The sequence below is a fragment of the Chiloscyllium plagiosum genome, unplaced genomic scaffold, assembly GCF_037043375.1.
Source record: "Chiloscyllium plagiosum isolate Xiang-an unplaced genomic scaffold, Cpla_swu_hap1 HiC_scaffold_25, whole genome shotgun sequence".
Taxonomy (NCBI): Eukaryota; Metazoa; Chordata; class Chondrichthyes; order Orectolobiformes; family Hemiscylliidae; genus Chiloscyllium; species Chiloscyllium plagiosum.
In genome coordinates, this window is record NW_028270163.1 from 25,699,946 (window position 1) to 25,718,628 (window position 18,683).

Below are 18,683 nucleotides of genomic sequence, written 5' to 3' on the forward strand. Positions count from 1 at the left end.
TGATCTCCAGCATCTGCAGACCTCACTTTCTCCTCAAAGAACTGACTCACTTGTTGGACTGCTTTTAGCATGGTTACCCATTCTCACTTACTCGTAGGCTCATTATCACATTATATGGGTTGCATTCAGTACAGCTAACCCATTTTCTCACTCTTAGCTCTTATTATCTCTTAATCAGCTTTACTCCTGTCTTGCTGTCCATTATTTCCTTGTTTGCCCACTCCTTGCACATCTCTGTCGCTCCAGGCTCTGTCTCTTCCTATCAACTCATCCCTCCCCTCCCCTCCCCAGCCCACCAACTCTCTCTCTCACTTTGGCTTCATTAGAAACACCAGATTTTCTAGTTACTAACAGTTTGGATGAACAGTCACTGGACATGAAACATTAACTTTACTTTCTTCCCACAGATGCTGCCAAACTGAATGAGTTTCTCCAGCAATTTAGGTTTCTGTTTCAGAATAAAAAGCCACTCTTGGTAATGGTGACCATGAAACTAATGGATTGTCATAAAAGCACAACTGGTCTGTTAACATCAACAGAAGCAAATCTGCTGTTCACTCACATTCGGGTCTATATGTGACTTCAGGTCCACAGCAATTTTGCTGACTCTAAGTTGACTTCTGAAATTAATGAACAAGCTCCACAGCTGAAATTGAGAAGGTGGCTCCAGAACACTACACAAGAGCAATTCCGAATGGATAACAAACACTCGACTTATCAGCTATATCCTTACTGTGAATGAATAAACAAATCTTCCAATCCTTCTCAAATGTGGGATTGATACCACAGGAGTGGAGAATTGTAAAGTATTACAATCTTGATCAAATGGAATGATTAACTTGACCAAACAGTTTGCCGTCAGTAGTAGAAAGCTTTTAGAGAAAATAATTAAGGCCAAAATCGATTGGAACTTGGAAAAGAAGTGATACCAAATGAAAGTTAGAGCAGATTCGTTAAAGACAGATTATGTTTGACGAATGTGACTGGGTTATTTGGTAAAGTAACAGTGGCTGGATGACAGTTGATGAGGTGTATGTGAATTTTCAAAAGGTATTTCATCAATAGACTCTTTAGCAAAATTGAAACCTAAAGGGGGATCCAGGAGACTGTGGCAATGTGGATATGAAATTAGCCAAGGGGCAGAAAGCAGAGAGTAGATGAATGATTGTTTTTCAGACTGAAGAGAAGTATTATGAAGGTCCTCATGGGATCAGGGGTTGGAATCACTTCTCTTTTTGACGTCGAACTGAGTATACAGGACATAATCTCAAAGCCTGGAGATGAAATGAAACCTGCAAATGTCGAAACCAGGAGAATAGTAACAGATATCAAGGGGTGACAGACTGGTTAAATGGGAGATATGTGGCAGATGAAATGTCAGTAAGAGAATCATTCAAAAAAGGGAGTCAAGAGATCACTAGTACAGGACAATTAGTTAAACATCAATGTTAGGCAACAGTTTGTAAATTTTTAACAGGTAAACAAAATAATATGCATATGGAAAGATTTGAGTTTATCAAGGAGAACAAATATCTCCCCTACCTCCAACTCCAGGCACATGTTCCCTCCACTATCTCTGATCAGCCCTACCCTCACTGGGGCATTCCTCTTGTTCCTCACTTAAGTGTAGAATGCCTTAGGATTTTCCTTACTCCTACCCACTGAAGCTTTTTCATGCCCTTTTCTAGTTGTCCTAAGGAGGAAGTGAGGACTGCAGATGCTGGAGATCAGAGTCGAGAGTGCAGTGCTGGAAAAACACAGCAGGGCAGACAGCATCTGAGAAGCAGGAGAATCGATGTTTCGAGCATAAGCCCTTCATCTGGAATGAGAACACTCTCGACTCTAGCTCTCCTGAGCTCTCCTTCCTGGTTACCTTGTAACCCTCTAAACTCCAGATGATCCTTGCCTCCTCAACCTTAAGTAAGCTTCCTTCTTCCTCTTTACTTCTTCCACATCACTTGTCATCCACAGTTCTTTCAACTTACCATCCCTTCCTTGCCTCAGTGGGACAAACCTATCCAGCACTATCAGCAAGTGCTTCCTGAACAACCTTCACATTTCTGCTGTGCATTTCCCTGTGAACATCTGTTCGCAATTTAGGCACTCCAGTTCCTGCCTAATAGCATTGTAATTCTGCCCCCCACCCCTCCCCAATTAAATACTTTCCCATACCATCCGCTCTTATCTTTCTCCATGCATATAGTAAAGGTCAAGGAGTTATGACCACTATCACTGAAATGCTCTCCCACTGAGAGATCTAGCACCTGGCATGGTTTGTTGCCAAGCACCACATCAAATATGGCCTCCCCTTTAGTTGGTCTATCTATATACTGCATCAGGAATCCTTGGTGGACACACCTGACCAAAACTGCTCCATCCACACTATTTGAACTAAGTAGGTTCCAATCAATATTAGAGAAGTTAAAGTCACCCATTGACAACAACCCTCTAGGGCAAGTAGGGGAGGTCCTTAATGAATACTTTGCTTCAGTATTTACTACTGAGTGGGACGTTGACGTTTCTGAGGACAGCGTGAAACAGACTGATATGCTAGAACAGGTTGATGTTAGGAAGGAGGACGTGGTGAAAATTTTGAAGAACATAAGGATAGATAAATCCTCTGGGCCAGACGGGATATACCCTAGGTTGTTGCAGGAAGTGAGGGAAGAGATTGCTGTGCCTTTGGCTATGATCTTTGCATCCACACTGTCCACTGGAGTATTGCCAGATGATTCGAGCGTGGCAAATATTATTCCCTTGTTCAAGAAAGGTAACAGGGATAACCCTAGGAATTACAGGCCAGTCAGTGTTATGCCAGTAGTGAGAAAATTACTGGAGAAGATTCTGAGAGACAGGATTTTAAATTACTTGGAAAACCATAGGTTGACTTGAGATAGTCAGCATGGCCTTGTGAGGGGCATGTCATGCCTCACAAATCTTATTAAATTCTTTGCGGATGTGACAAAACACACTGATGAAGGTAGAGCAGCGGTATACATGAATTTTAACAAGTGTTTGATAAGGTTTCCCATGGTAGGCTCATTCAGAAAGTAAAGAGACATGGGATATAGGCAAATCTGGCTAGCTGGCCCATGGAAGACTGAGGGTGGTGGGAAATAAAAAGTATTTAGCCTGGAGCTCAGTGACCAGTGGTGGTCCGCAGGGATCTGTTCTGGGACCTTTGCTTTTTCTGATTTTTATAAATCACTTGGATGTGGAAGGGTGGATTGTAAGCTTGCCGATGGCATGATGGTTGGTGGAGTTTTGGATAGTGTGGAGGGCTGTTATAGCTTGCAACAGGACTTTGACAGGATGCAGGGCTCCTGCTTTTAAGTGGCAGATGGAGTTCAACCTAGAAAAGTGTGAAGTGATTCACTTTGGAAGGTTGAAGTTGATTGCAGAATACAGGGGTAAAGGCAGGATTCTTGACAGTGTGGAGGATCAGAGGGATCTTGGGGTCCATGTCCATAGATCTCTCAAAGTTGCCACCCAAGTTGATAGAGTTGTCAAGAAGGCATACAGTGTGTTGACTTTCATTAGCAGAGGGATTGAGTTTAAAGCTGTGAAGTTATGCTGCAGCTCCATGGAATCCTGGTTAGACCACACTTGGAATGTTGTGTTCAGTTCAGGTCGCCTCATTTTCAGTAAGATGTGGAAGCTTTAGAGAGGGTACAGAGGAGATTTACCATGATGTTGCCTGGACTGGAGGGCATGTCTTATAAAGAAAGGTTGAGGGAGCAAGGGCTTTTCTCATTGGAGTGAAAAAGGATGAGAGGTGTCTTGATAGAGGTGTACAAGATGTTGAGAGTCATAGGTTGAGGATAGCCATTTAGGAACTGTCGATCACGAGGGGACATAATTTTAAGGTAATTGGAGAAAGGTATTGGGGAGATGTCAGAGGTAGATACTTTACACAGAGGGTGGTGGGTGTGTGGAATGCATTGCCAGCAGTGGTAGTAGATTCAGATACATTAGAGACATTTAAACAACTCTTGGATAGGCACATGGAAAATAGTACAATGAAGAGTGTGTAGGTTAGTCTGATTTTAGAGTAGGATAAAAGGGCAGCACAACATTGAGGGCTGAAGGGCCTGTACTGTGCTGTACTGTTCTATGTTTTATTATCTTTGTTCTAAATACAAGACCATTATTTTATACAACAAATTATGATGATCTGGAATGTTCTATCAGAAAAGGTAGCAAACATATATTCAACAGTAATTAACAAAAGGGTATTGGATAAACATTTGAAATGGAAAGAAATGCAGGGCTCAGTGCCAAGAGCAGAGATGTGGCAGTCATTGGACAATCTTTTCCAAAATTCAGGAGAGACACCTTGAATCATAGGCCCCTTTGTGTCATACCAACGTGTGATTAAACAATTCTTGGAAATTGATGCCCTTATTCAGGAGAGTTGAATAAATTGAGTTTGAATCTATGCGAATGCAAAAGGCACAGCATGGTCTATTAATCAAAGTAAAGACTGAATGCCTTTTACTCATGCCAATTTCTTCACGCTTTCTTCAGCACTAACATTAGTAAAGCCTCTTGGGAAAAATGGGCAGGACTAAAAAATATTTGTTACATCGCAGTTTGGCCAACACAGCATTAGCATAAAAACTAACCACGAGCATTTACTATATTTATACCGAATGAATGTCTTCAGTAGAACACACTGACAAAATTCAAACCATAAGACCACAGACTTCTGAATTGACAGACGCAGACATTTAAATAAGGTCATGTAAATATTCAAGAAGGGGATATCCAAGTTACGAGAACAGGTGAACCACTCTGTGTCAACAACAAGTGTGAACAAAAAATGTGAAGACACTTGGCTTGATTTTCAAAGTCCACGTTTAGTGGAACAACACAAGGACACTTTTGATTTTCCGTGCAATTGGACATTATATGAGGAGATTGTAAAGCAAATGGAAAACCCCAGACTTCTTCATGGAATTCAAGCCCTCAAACTTTCTTGAATAGTTTTACATTTTCCACATTTCAGGACATTATGAAGGCAAAGCTAAAAACGGAATTTATCTGGACTTTTTAGCACCAAATGTCACCATATAAAACTTGAATACAATATGACTTACTGTACTTGACTAATATATCAGTTAAGTCTTGCAAAGAAAATAATTTTATGCTTATTGAAGAGGCATTTGACAGGTATAAAACCTTTTCTAAGTATAGTCCTCAAAGAATGTAATTACAGGATTGTAATTTGTAAAATACTCCCACCTGGTGCCTTCATTTCATCTTGGATAAATGTTAGAAGGTCCTTGCAAATATTACAATAAGGTATAGGCCACGTCAGAAGACCATGGTAGATATTGTATGCATTCTTGAGTAGGTTACATTCAGGCGGAAAATACGGAGTCTACAAATCATAACAGAACAGATTAAGTAAATGGGCAAAGACTAAACTACCCTATCAAAAGAATAATGCTTTAAAGGAACTTCAATTAATAGAAAATTATCTTAATGTTCTGAATATTTTATAGTTTTTGTTTTAAAGATCAAATTATCTATTCTTAGGTGTCTCCACGTGCCTGTCAATAACTAAATACTCAAGAGTGATACTGAGATAGCATCTATCCACTCCTGCTTTGAAAGATGAGAATATTTCCAAAAGATCAAAAGAAATAGGAACAAGAGTTGGCCATTTGGCCCCTCGAGCCTGCTCTGCCATTCAACAGGATCAGGGCTGATCTGACATTCCTCATGTCCACTTTTCTATTCTTTGATTCCCTTACTGATCAAGAATCTATCTATCTCAGCCCCAGATATGCACTTGGACTCTGCCTCTACAGCTCTGTGGCAAGGAGTTCAAAGGACTCAAACCTCTGAGAGAAGAAATTCCTCCTCAGCTCAGTCTTAAATTAGCTCCCTTTATTCTGAGACAATGTCCTTTGGTCCTAGACTCTCTCATGATCTCCCAAATTCTCTCAACATTTACCATGACAAGTACCTTAGGAATGTTTCAATACGTTTCAATGAGATCACCTTTCATTCTTTTAAGCTTCAGTGAGCAGAGTCCTAATCTGTTTAGCTTTTGCTCAGAAGACAATCTCTCCAATTGAGGATCATCCCATTAGGGATCATTATGTAAAATGCATTACATTAATAAAGCGCTTTACCATGGGGAAAATGTCAAAAGCACAGAATAGGAAAAAGGAAAAAGAAGCTGAGGAAAGGAAGATAGGCTAGTTTTGGTCAATTAGTGAGATTTAAGGATGGTCATAGACAGGAAAAGGAGAGAATGGAATCTAAACAACTGAGTGAACAATCAGAAATGATGTGGAGAAATGACCAAAGGATGCGTCCAAAAGCAATGAAACAGAGAATTCAAGATGAAGGGGCTGGGAAGGCGTGGGAAGCTTTGCGAAAGGAGAAAATGATGCACCAGGGATTTAAATACAAGGAGATTTGTACTTTTGAGAGGATAGAGAACTTCACTTTCCATGACCTTGAGATCATTTGTAAAGTGTAGTGTTCAGAATTGGAAAAATTCTCCAATTGGACCCTAACCAATCGTTTCAAATGACCTCCTTGTTTTTGTACATAAAGAAACACACTGCACAGTGAAAAGAGCTGCATTTTTTCCCATTAAGGTGCTTACTCAAGCAAAAGTTAAAACTTCACAATGACTCTGGAAGGTTTCTTTTAAAAATCACTTCTACTTTCTAAATGTGATGCTATAATATCACACTATTTGAACAAATATATTTTTCTATTACATGATTACTTTTACTTACTCGTAGAGTAGTAGAATAAAACATTAAAGCCAGTGGCACCAGTAAGTCATACTGACACATTTCCTGCACCTGCAAAACATAATTCACATATGTCAGACATCACATTATCCTCAAAGGTGATTTATCATTTGTTCATACAACATTATAAAAGCAAATGGATCAGTAACATATGTGTTCAAATTGATTTTCAATGTTACACCAGGATAAAATGTTTCAGGTAACTTGGTATCTATTTTTGTTTCAGCTGATCAATGGAAATTATAATATTTTTGGAAATAAGAAAACACTAAAACAGAGTTTGTGTATTGGTACTTTGATACAGTCATGTCAAAGCCACAGGATGCAGGTTCAATGTGTGCGATTTACCACAGAATGGGAGGGGGACTTCCTAGCTTCATTGTAAAGAAAAATATATCCAGGGTTTTGAATATGATAGTGAACAGAGGAAAGTTTCCCAAAGATCAATAATCCACAAAAGCAGAAACAATACAAATAAATCTTGGAACTTTGCTCATGCAGCTTCCATTACAAAGATTAAGTAACCAATTATAAAGGCTGGGAAGGAGGGTGCCCATTTACTCTCATGCCTGGGAGTGGGGGATGATTAAAGAGAAGGAGCTCGTGAATGGCATATCACCAGCTTAAAGGCCAGTTCTCCTCCTTAAATTCTATGCAATTGTAATTTTAACAGTTTCAATTACTTTTCATCCTTATTGTTCTTTGAACTAAATGAATTGATTTGATATCTGGCTACTTTCCTCAGGAAAATTTCAACCTTTCTTTTGAAGATGGAAATCCATGAGGATGGTTTTACGAAAGACACCAACTCTCTGATATCTCATGCCAGTGGTTTGTGTGAGACCTGGGTGACTATTTTAAGTTGAGAAGCATCACAGTCCAACGTAATGGTGTCCTCCAACCTCATCATCCACACAAACATTGTTTTTAGCTGGGGCTTACCGAGAGCCGGTAATGATTCATTTTCTAAGGTAGTAAAACATTGATAAAATTTGATAAACAAGCAAGGTGCTTGAGACCTTAATTGGTGGTTTAGCAGCTGTGCCACAAAGAATGCTGTTGACCTTTCAGAACAGGAACAGGCCATGTAGCCCAATTGGTCTCAGTAAGTACTTATGATCTTCCCATCCTACTTTACCTAAACCTATCCACATTACTTTTCTCTCTCTTTTACCTAACTTTTCCGTAAGTGTATTCATTTCAACTACACTGTGAGGTCGAAATTTCCATATTCACACCACTCTGCTTCAATAAAATTTGTTGGATTTATTGGTGACGAAGCCATGCCTAAGAACCTTTAGCTTGAACTCCTCTACATCTACTCTATCAACCTACCTCATAATTTTAGACTTATATTGGGTCACCCTTCAGCTTCTCTCTTCGAGAGAGAGGAGCCTCAATCTTTTCATGTTCTGAATACTGCCCCTGACTGAAATCAGCAGAGAGCTATAATTGGAGGTTTTGTTGTGATTTGCTAACTTTTGGGAAAGTAGTGAATTCAACATTGTTTATCAGACTGGTATCAACCACAAATCTTGGTTACTAATCTTTTTTTGATCAATACTCCACCTTCGATCATTGAACAAGTAAGTAAATGGCTTACAGGAGGGATTTTGCCCCTCCAGATTTCGCATCGCTACCATCCACTCAAATGGACAATCAGCATCATTCCTGAATGGTCAGAAAAACATATCCAATACTATGGCCAATTTATTGGAATGTACATTCTCATTGTCTTATTCTCAACATTAAACTTAGATAAAACAGCAAGGGACCCTATAGTCAAAATTCCGCGGGCATTTGTGAAATGTATTGTTTTCCCTGTTGTGGTTATGATCTCAACAACAAATACACGCCATATAAAATTAGTATTCTGTGGTGATGTCTTTACCAAGAATCGCACACTAACCTCACAGGGAGGCACATTTGTGTTTCATGGTGATCTTTATATCAGGGCTGCAAATCTGCAACTAGTTTGCATTCTTAGATAAAAGTTGCATGTGTCGAATCTGCCCTACAACGTGCCCCAGCACAGAGCAATCAGCACAGAGTCAGGCTTTAAATCAAACTCCATACGTTAGAATCTGTAACAGCTTAAACAGAGTATGCTTTTTGTGACATGAACTGCACAAAATATGTTAAATTGCATTATTTCTGAGTTTGGATTTGATTTGACGAATAGAATTCAAACCAAACACTGAATAAGAATAAACTCCAGTACAAGAACAGTTCATCTACTCGGGCATCTAAATGAAAATTGTTAGTTTCAGTTGTGTTTTGAAGCAGGTAGTTCATATTGGCCATTTTAGTTTTCAATGATAATTTTGTTGATCCATTTTGCTCCTCATGAGTTAAGCTCCTTGAATGTGTCTACCCTCGTCCTAACTGCCCCTTAGTTCGAAATAAGTTCTCAATTTGTGGGCTTGTTCCTTCCTAGATCCTTCAACAGCTATGAACCAAAGTTAATGTCGAGGATATTTTATAAGGCTTTGCTGTGGATTCAGGGGAAGGAGGAATGCTCCCTTGACTCCATGTGATCACCTTCCTCTTGTGGGTTTCACTTCATTGAGAAGGACTTGAAAAGACATCCCCTAGTCAGGGGAGGGTCTGTCTGAAAGCACATTCAGCTCAATCTAATTATTCAGGTCTGGAGTTTTTAATGATCCTGGTTCCTGGGTCCTTTCAATATGTGGTCATAGAGTCATAGAGATATACAGGATGGAAACAGACCCTTCGGTCCAACTCGTCCATGCCAACCAGATATCCCAACCCAATCTAGTCCCACCTGCCAGCACCTAGCCCATATCTCTCCAAATCCATTCTATTCATATGCCCATCCGAATGCCTTTTAAATGTTGCAAGTGTACCAGCCTCCACTACTTCCTCTGGCAGCTCATTCCATACATGTACCACCCACTGAGTGAAAAGGTTGCTCTTTAGGTCTCTTTTATATCTTTCCCCTCTCACCCTAAACCTATGTCCTCTACTTCTGGACTCCCCCACCCCAGGGAAAAGACTTTATTTATTTATCCTATCCATGCCCCTCATGATTTTATAAACCTCTATAAGGTCACCTCTCAGCCTCCAACACTCCAGGAAAAACAGTCCCAGCCTGTTCAACCTTTCCCTATACTCAAATCCACCATCCTTGCAAATTTTTTCTGAATCCTTTCAAGTTTCACAACATCTTTCTGATAGGAAGGAGACCAGAATTGCACGCAATATTCCAACAGTGGCCTAACCAATGTCCTGTACAGCCGCAACATGACCTCCCAACTCCTGTACTCAGTACTCTGACCATTAAAGGAAAGCATACCAAATGCCTTCTTCACTATCCTATCTACCTGCGACTCCACTTTCAAGGAGCCAAGAACCTGCACTCCAAGGTCTCTTTGTTCAGCAACACTCCTGAGGACCTTACCATTAAGTGTATAAGTCCTGCTAAGATTTGCTTTCCCAAAATGCAGCACCTTACATTTATCTAAATTAAACTCCATCTGCCACTTCTCAGCTCTCTACTTCTGCAGACCAGTCCAGGTTGATTTTCTCCCCTTTGTCTCTGAACTTGGACACAGATTGACAGGGAAGAAAATAAAATATCCAATAAGGGAGTGAAGAGGAAATTTCCCTGAAGCACCAGGAATTAAATAATAAGAACAAAGACTTAAACAGTAGCTCTAGGTAACCAAAGAAGAGATGGAGGAAGCAGCTGCAAAGTAAGAAGCAAAATAGGGAAAATGGGAAGAAATTGAAGAAAGGATGTTTAAAGCCAAAGGCCAAAAGCAATGAAGCAACCAGTCCAGGAAAACAATGGCAGCTCAACCCAGTTCCAAAGGACAAGAAGCTTGTGGTGACGAGTCTGTCACAACAGTTGGGAGAGCCAGCCAATACTGGACTCCTCAAGGCAAGGTCTATATGAAGGTTTATGTCCGAAATGTCAACTCTCCTGCTCCTCGGATTCTGCCTGATCTGCTGTGCTTTTCCAGCATCACACTTTTCAATTCTGATCTCCAGCATCTGCAGACCTCATTTTCTCCCACTGAAGCCATTGCCAGTCAGTTTGTGGCCTCTTGAAGGAACTTAAGACCCCAGGGACAGAGACTCTGCTGCCATGAGTAAGCTGCTGATCAATCAGAGGCAAGCATGGACAGTTCTTAGGAGAAGCCTCATTCCTGATGAAGGGAGTTTGTCCAAAACTTCAATTTTCCTGTTCCTTGAATGCTGCCTGATCTGCTGTGCTTTTCCAGCACCACACTCTTGACTCTAATCTCCAGCATCTGCAGGACTCATTTCCACCTGTTCTTAGGACAAGCTGTTCCACTATTTTCTCAACACCCTCACATTGGGGGAATCTCCAAATTATTGTAGCCTGAATCAAATGCATGTATTCTGACTAATCTAAAAATGCACTTGTGAACTATTCAATCTCATACTCATGAGTTACGAAACTAAGCAGTTCAGTATGTCTAAAAATGCTTCTGATTCTGAAAGTAACCTGAAAAATATGGTCTATCATACATTCACAAAGTTTTCCTTATTATGGCAGTTACTTTTTTTACTAAACATGCATTATACCTTTCACAAACCAAACCAATCAATTTCAAACAGAAGAAAGTGTCTGTAAACTCTGCTGAGATGTCCCTTACCTCCTGAGTTTTGAGCAGTATCTTCTCAATGAGGATTAAAAAGCTGTGGGGATCTCTGCTCACGAGTTCTTCCAAGCTCCAACGGTTCACACAGAGCCCAGCTGAAAAAGAAAGCCAGGATTGGTTGACAAACTAACAGCAGCAAGGACTCAATATATTTATGTAATGGGATTGAATGCAAGATTTTCCCTGCCGGATGGGAAGTGATTGACAGCAGATCAGTTATCAGCCTGTTTGCACATCGTCTGATTCAATGTTCCATTGACTACATTGTGCCACTTGTTCAATAAGATGAGCAGAATTGCTAAACTATCTACACGACATCTACACATAGACTTTCAAGGTAACAGTCACTGGATAGCAATTAGCAGAGAAAGCATGATTCCAATTCTAGCATCTAGTACATTTTTGATCTTTATTACAGCACCAATGGTAGTCATGTGGTCATCCACCAAGCATCTTAAGCTCTGTAATATCTTCCCTAAACTCTTTACCTCTCTTTTATCGTTGAAGACCAGGATTTCTGTCATCTGTCCTAATACTTCTTTAGGCACTCTTGTGTCAAACTTTGACTAATACTGCTCCTGTGAAATACCTTGGCATTTTTAAAAATGAAATTAAAGATGATGTCTGAATGTAAAGTGCTTTTTACAAATATTATCTATGATGCTCCTGTTGGATTCTACTAGGAGATCGGAAATGAATAGGAAGCAATAGAAGTTTGAACATGAAGTAGAATTTTTTTGAAATGCTTTAACTTTGAGAATGATTAATAAAAGTTAGGGGAACTCCTGTTTTTAAATGCCATGGGTTCAGAACAGATTAATTCTGTGTTTTTGGCATGGCAGAATAAGTGAAAGCTGGAACTCTCTGCAATGTTGTATAGAAGTAATACTCTATGAATATTTTAGAATATTAGTTGTTGAAAATCGTTGCATTTCAAGTTAGTTCCCTTTTCTACCCAGATGTATGAATCTAAACCAATCTTTCTAGTGCTGAGTAATTATTGCAGTTTCAGAACAGTCTTGTGTACTGTCAAGGCACTATTTACAGAATCTATTACTGTCAATTCAGAACTAATTTTACACAAATTTGTCCTTCAGAAAGCAGTTTTTCTTTTACACAATGAAGTAAGTCATTTGTGTTGATCATTTCCCTTTAAAAGCCTGAAAATGGGAAAGAGCATCATACTCAGAGGCTGGGACTTTTTCCAGTGAATTACCCCATTGAATATAGAATTGATTATGTGAATGAAAGTATGTAAGGAACAAAAAAGTATGATTTAACATTTATATCTGTGCACTTGGGTACCTAAATCAGTGTTTTGAAAAAAAAATGTGCAGTTATGTTGAGTCTGACATTCTCACAAAAGAGCTTTACAGTCAATTAAATATTTTCAAAAGAATTTGGTATTGGAATGTGGTGAAAATTATTAGTTACTTTGAACTGAAAGAATCCACAAACAGCAGTGAGATAGTAACTGAATAATACAATTTCAGGGATCAGAATTGGCTCAGACACTAGGAACACTTCCTTGGGATCTTTAATATCCACTCGGGAAAACAGAGGTGCCAATTTCAGTCATCACCAATGCTTTCTTGCTTTAAAATTTAGATTTCTTGATTGTTCCAATTAGTATTCCAGTTGCTGAAACTGGCCTTGAATCCATAACCTTCTGACCCAGCCTACTACCAAGCCAAATTAGACACCTATGAATTTATGCTATTCTGATAAGAAGAAAATATCTGAATAACACGAGTAAAATGGCTATATTTAAAAGATTTCAAAAAAGAAATAATGTATAAGTTGAATCAATGACAGCTTGAAAGAATCTTTTTAAACAATTATTGGATGAAATGCTAACATTAGTAAATCATTATTATCAGTCCCAATAACATTCAGTTTGCAGGTAAATCAAATACTTTTGCAAATAAAGCAAAGAAATCATATTCCAGAAGATGTTCTTGCCCTCTAGTCGAATTTATGTCTTCAGCACATTCTCGCATGGGCTCATATTCATTTATTTATGTGTACCGAGGAGGAGGTGGAAGTGAAGATAGTGAAAGATACTATGCCAGGCCATATGTGTTCTTAGAAGTGGGGAGGATGCTCACTTTAAATAGCAGTTTTTGTAAACAATGTGTGTAACATTTGGCAAAAATGATGAGAAGTAATATACTTATCTGAGTTGCTAAAGTGTGTGCATGTCATCCACTTAACAAACTCCAGATCTTACGCCCACTGCTACTGTGGTTTGATCAGAATATCATGAATGTGTGATCACTAAATGCTTAGCATTATAAAAAATGTTATTCATGATCTGGAATGTATCAGCTTACCAGGAATTCATTTTAATGAAATGGAACATAAAGTTATGGTTAATTTATCTTATCTGCAAAGGGACTTTTAAAAATAATAGATTTATACTGCTACGGTAACTTTAATTCATTTTAATAATAAACATCAATTAATCCTGATGAAAGGTTACAATTGGAAACATTGACTCTCCCCCACCTCTGATACAGCTTGACCTGCTCTGATTTTTCCAGCTTCACTCTTTATCCACATTAATCAATCATAGACAACCTCTCTCCATCAATGACAACAAAACAAAGGAGCTGGTCTTTCACTTCAAGAAATGGAGGGAAAGGCATGCCCCTGTCTGCATCAATGGTGCTGAGCTGGAAATGGCTGAGGGTGCCAAGTTCCTGAGAGTAATGATCGCCACCAATCTGTCCTGGTCCACCCGCATCGATGTGAGGAGGCTAAGGAAATTTGGTATGTCCTTAAGGACTCTTAGTGACTTTTATAGATGCACCATAGAAAACACCTTATCTGGATGCATCATAATATGGTGTAGCAACTGCTCTTCCCAAGAACACGAGAAACCAGAGAGAGTTGTGAACACACTCAGTCATTATACAAAACAGCCTTCCGTCCACTGATTCCATCTATACTTCTCACTGCCTCAGGAAAGCCACCAACATAATCAAAGATCCCCACCACCCAGTTTATACTCTTTTCCACCCTCTTCTTGTGCAGAAGATATAAAAGCTTGAATACGCGTACAAATAGATTCAAGAACAGCTTCCACCCAGCTGTTATCAGACTTGTGAACCGACCTCTCAAATGTTAATTCTAATCCCTCTCCCTGCACCTTTTCTGTGGCTGTAACACTGTATCCTGCACTCTACTGTGCTACCCTGGTGCACTCTGTGTGGTTTGGTCAATATTGATTATATGACAATCAAAACAACACTTTTCACTGTATCTCATTACATGTGACAGCAATAAATCAATCAATCAATTTTGTTTACACCTTCATTTATAAATTCAGTTCTCTGCTTTGTAATCAGGCATATACAAGACTTCTCTAATGTAAGTAGAATCAATCAAGAAAAGATAAAATATGCTTAACTATGAGGCCAGACAAGTTAGAGGAGAGATTAAAAAAAGAACTGTGGTGAGAATTGTTTAAACACTGGCCATTCTCAACCATTTCAGAGCAAGAATTCAGAAACAAACTGTACACTAAATGATACTCCCAAATCAGCAAAATGGATGTCTTGAGAATAACAAAATGCTCTGATCAGATTACATCTTGAATGATGCACTTGGCTAAATGCTTACTGAAATACAAGAGGATTATTCAATTATAAATTGACCACATTTGAACACATGATCTGAACTGGCACCTAAATGTAAAACCAAGGGAACACTGTAATGACAACAGTCACTGACACCTTTGCCATCCCAGGAGGATGTAAAGATCTCATGGAACAAAAGGTGAGTGGTCCTAACATCTGGGCCAGAACTCTCCTTCAAATGAAAATAGTACAACAATGGGATATCAATGTTGCCAGGGGATTGGTTTATGAACAAGGATTGGAAAAACCTTGCGCTTCACCTTGGCAGAAATAAGAGGAAAGAACTTTTCAGAGGTATTTAAGATACCAAGTGGAAGGGAATAAAACTAATGAAATCAGGGGGTCAGATGGTAGCATTCTAACCTGAGTCAGAAGGTCGAGAGTGCAAATTTCACTCAAAGGACTTGAGCATAGAAATTTGAAGTGACACTCCAATGCAGTATCGAGGAGTGCTACTTTATTGTTGGTGCTGTCTTACAAATGAAACATTAAACTAAGTCCCCAGCTACTCTCTCAGGTAGATATAAAGTATCCCAAAAGCACTATTTAAAAGACTTGCAGGAGAGATATCCTGGTGGTTTGGTCAATATTTACACCTCGGTCAACATCACAGAAATAGGAATCCGCTCAATATGGTGTTACTATTTTGGGACCTTGCTGTGCACAGAATTGTCAGTTGTATTTGCTGACAATTTCAACAATGATTTCACTTCAGAAATGCTTCATTGGTTGCAAGGCTCTTCAGATATTCTGAGGTTATAAAAGGTTATATAAATGTTAGTCTTGCCTTTTCGTACAATAACATATTAAACAGTAACTAAATGACTACACACCCAAGTTAAAATAATAAACAATTTGATTCTACCCTTCTCTGACTGGGCGTATGGGCTTTACAGCATTTCTGCTGAATCTACTGGACTACACAGAGTCAACATCCATGCTAATTAGGTCGAAACATTTTCTGTGTCACGGTCAATCTGCACTTTCCAGAACTTCTTTAAACTTATAAAGTTGTAATTGTTAAAATAGTAGTAAATGTGCGCTATCAAATTCTAACTTCCTTCGTTCTCCTGGTGTCTATGTGGGTTTCCCCCGGGTGCACTGGTTTTCTCCCAAGTCCAAAGATATGCAGGCTAGGTGGATTGATCATGCTAAATTAGCCCATGGTGTCCAGGGATGTGCAGGCTAGGGAAATTGATCATGCTAAATTAGCCCACTGTGTCCAGGGATGTGCAGGTTAAGGGAATTGATCATGCTAAATTAGCCCATGGTGTCCAGGGATGTGCAGGCTAAAGGAATTGAACATGCTAAATTAGCCCATGGTGTCCAGGGATGTGCAGGCTAGGTGGATTGATCATGCTAAATTAGCCCATGGTGTCCAGGGATGTGCAGGCTAGGTGGATTGATCATGCTAAATTAGCCCATGGTGTCCAGGGATGTGCAGGTTAGGGGAATTGATCATGCTAAATTAGCCCATGGTGTCCAGGGATGTGCAGGCTAGGTGGATTGATCATGTTAAATTAGCCCATGGTGTCCAGGGATGTGCAGGCTAGGGGAATAGATCATGTTAAATTAGCCCATGGTGTCCAGGGATGTGCAGGCTAGGGGAATAGATCATGTTAAATTAGCCCATGGTGTCCAGGGATGTGCAGGTTAGGGGAATTGATCATGCTCAATTAGCCCATGGTGTCCAGGCATGTGCAGGCTAGGTGGATTGATCATGTTAAATTATATCATGGTGTCCAGGTATGTGCAGGCTAGGGGAATTAATCATGCTAAATTATCCCATGGTGTCCAGGGATGTGCAGGCCAGGGGAATTGATCATGCTAAATTAGTCCATGGTGCCCTGGTATGTGCAGGCTAGGGGAATTGATCATGTTAAATTAGCCGATGGTGTCCAGGGATGTGCAGGCTACGGGAATTGATCATGCTAAATTAGCCCATGGTGTCCAGGGATGTGCAGGCTAGAGGAATTGATCATGCTAAATTAGCCCATGGTGTCCAGGGATGTGCAGGCTAGGGAAATTGATCATGCTAAATTAGCCGATGGTGTCCAGGGATGTGCAGGCTAGGGGAATTGATCATGCTAAATTAGCCCATGGTGTCCAGGGATGTGCAGGCTAGGTGGATTGATCATGCTAAATTAGCCCATGGTGTCCAGGGATGTGCAGGTTAGGGGAATTGATCATGCTAAATTAGCCCATGGTGTCCAGGGATGTGCAGGCTAGGTGGATTGATCATGTTAAATTAGCCCATGGTGTCCAGGGATGTGCAGGCTAGGGGAATAGATCATGTTAAATTAGCCCATGGTGTCCAGGGATGTGCAGGCTAGGGGAATAGATCATGTTAAATTAGCCCATGGCATCCAGGGATGTGCAGGTTAGGGGAATTGATCATGCTAAATTAGCCCATGGTGTCCAGGCATGTGCAGGCTAGGTGGATTGATCATGTTAAATTATATCATGGTGTCCAGGTATGTGCAGGCTAGGGGAATTAATCATGCTAAATTAGCCCATGGGGTCCAGGGATGTGCAGGCCAGGGGAATTGATCATGCTAAATTAGTCCATGGTGCCCTGGTATGTGCAGGCTAGGGGAATTGATCATGTTAAATTAGCCGATGGTGTCCAGGGATGTGCAGGCTAGGTGGATTGATCATGTTAAATTAGCCCATGGTGTCCAGGTATGTGCAGGCTAGGGGAATTGATCATGTTAAATTAGCCGATGGTGTCCAGGGATGTGCAGGCTAGGGGAATTGATCATGCTAAATTAGCCCAATGTGTCCAGGGATGTGCAGGTTAAGGGAATTGACCATGCTAAATTAGCCCACTGTGTCCAGGTATGTGCAGGCTAGGGGAATTGATCATGTTAAATTAGCCCATGGTGTCCAGGGATGTGCAGGCTAGGGGAATTGATCATGCTAAATTAGCCCATGGTGTCCAGGGATGTGCAGGTTAAGGGAATTGATCATGCTAAATTAGCCCACTGTGTCCAGGTATGTGCAGGCTAGGGGAATTGATCATGTTAAATTAGCCCATGGTGTCCAGGGATGTGCAGGCTAGGGGAATTGATCATGCTAAATTAGCCCATTGTGTCCAGGGATGTGCAGGCTAGGGGACTTGATCATGCTAAATTAGTCCATGGTGTCCAGGGATGTGCAGACTAGTGGAATTAGTCACTAGAAATGCAGGGATGGTTTGGGGTGGGAAGGTGGAACTCTGCAGGATGGGTTATGTGTGGGATGCTCTTTGGAGGGTTGATGGAGACTTGATGGGCTGAGTGGCCTCTATCTGTAGAGTTCTAATGTCATACTGTAGAATCACAAAGTTATACAACATGGAAACAGATCTTTCAGTCCAACTTGTTCTAGCCAACCAGGTTTCCCAAACTAAATTAATCTCATTTGCCTTTGTTTGGCCCCAGCATCCACCACTTCCTCTGGCTGATTCTGTGATTTTGTTTGATTGTAATTCTTGAGACCTTTCAAGGACAATTCTCTTTTAAGCTGCTAATTGCATCAATTCAAGGCAAAGGGCAAGATTTATACTGTACTCGAAGGGATTGTTGATTGGACAGATAAAACAGGGCTCTGCATATTAATATATGTAGCTT

General features: G+C 40.2%; 1 protein-coding gene across 3 annotated transcripts in view; it reads right to left on the bottom strand.

Annotated features, from left to right (window-relative positions):
* The window catches only part of pik3r5 (phosphoinositide-3-kinase, regulatory subunit 5), a 96,969-nt gene that overhangs the window by 49,090 nt on the left and 29,196 nt on the right, over positions 1–18,683 (bottom strand). For all 3 annotated transcript variants that reach the window (XM_088000527.1, XM_043714587.2, XM_043714588.2), the window contains 3 exons: positions 11,426–11,526; positions 6,762–6,830; positions 5,245–5,383 (listed from right to left, as the gene is read on the bottom strand). In XM_088000527.1, coding sequence (XP_087856653.1) covers positions 5,245–5,383; positions 6,762–6,821 — 199 coding nt within the window. In that variant the 5' untranslated portion in view covers positions 6,822–6,830; positions 11,426–11,526. The remainder of the gene's footprint in view (positions 1–5,244; positions 5,384–6,761; positions 6,831–11,425; positions 11,527–18,683) is intronic.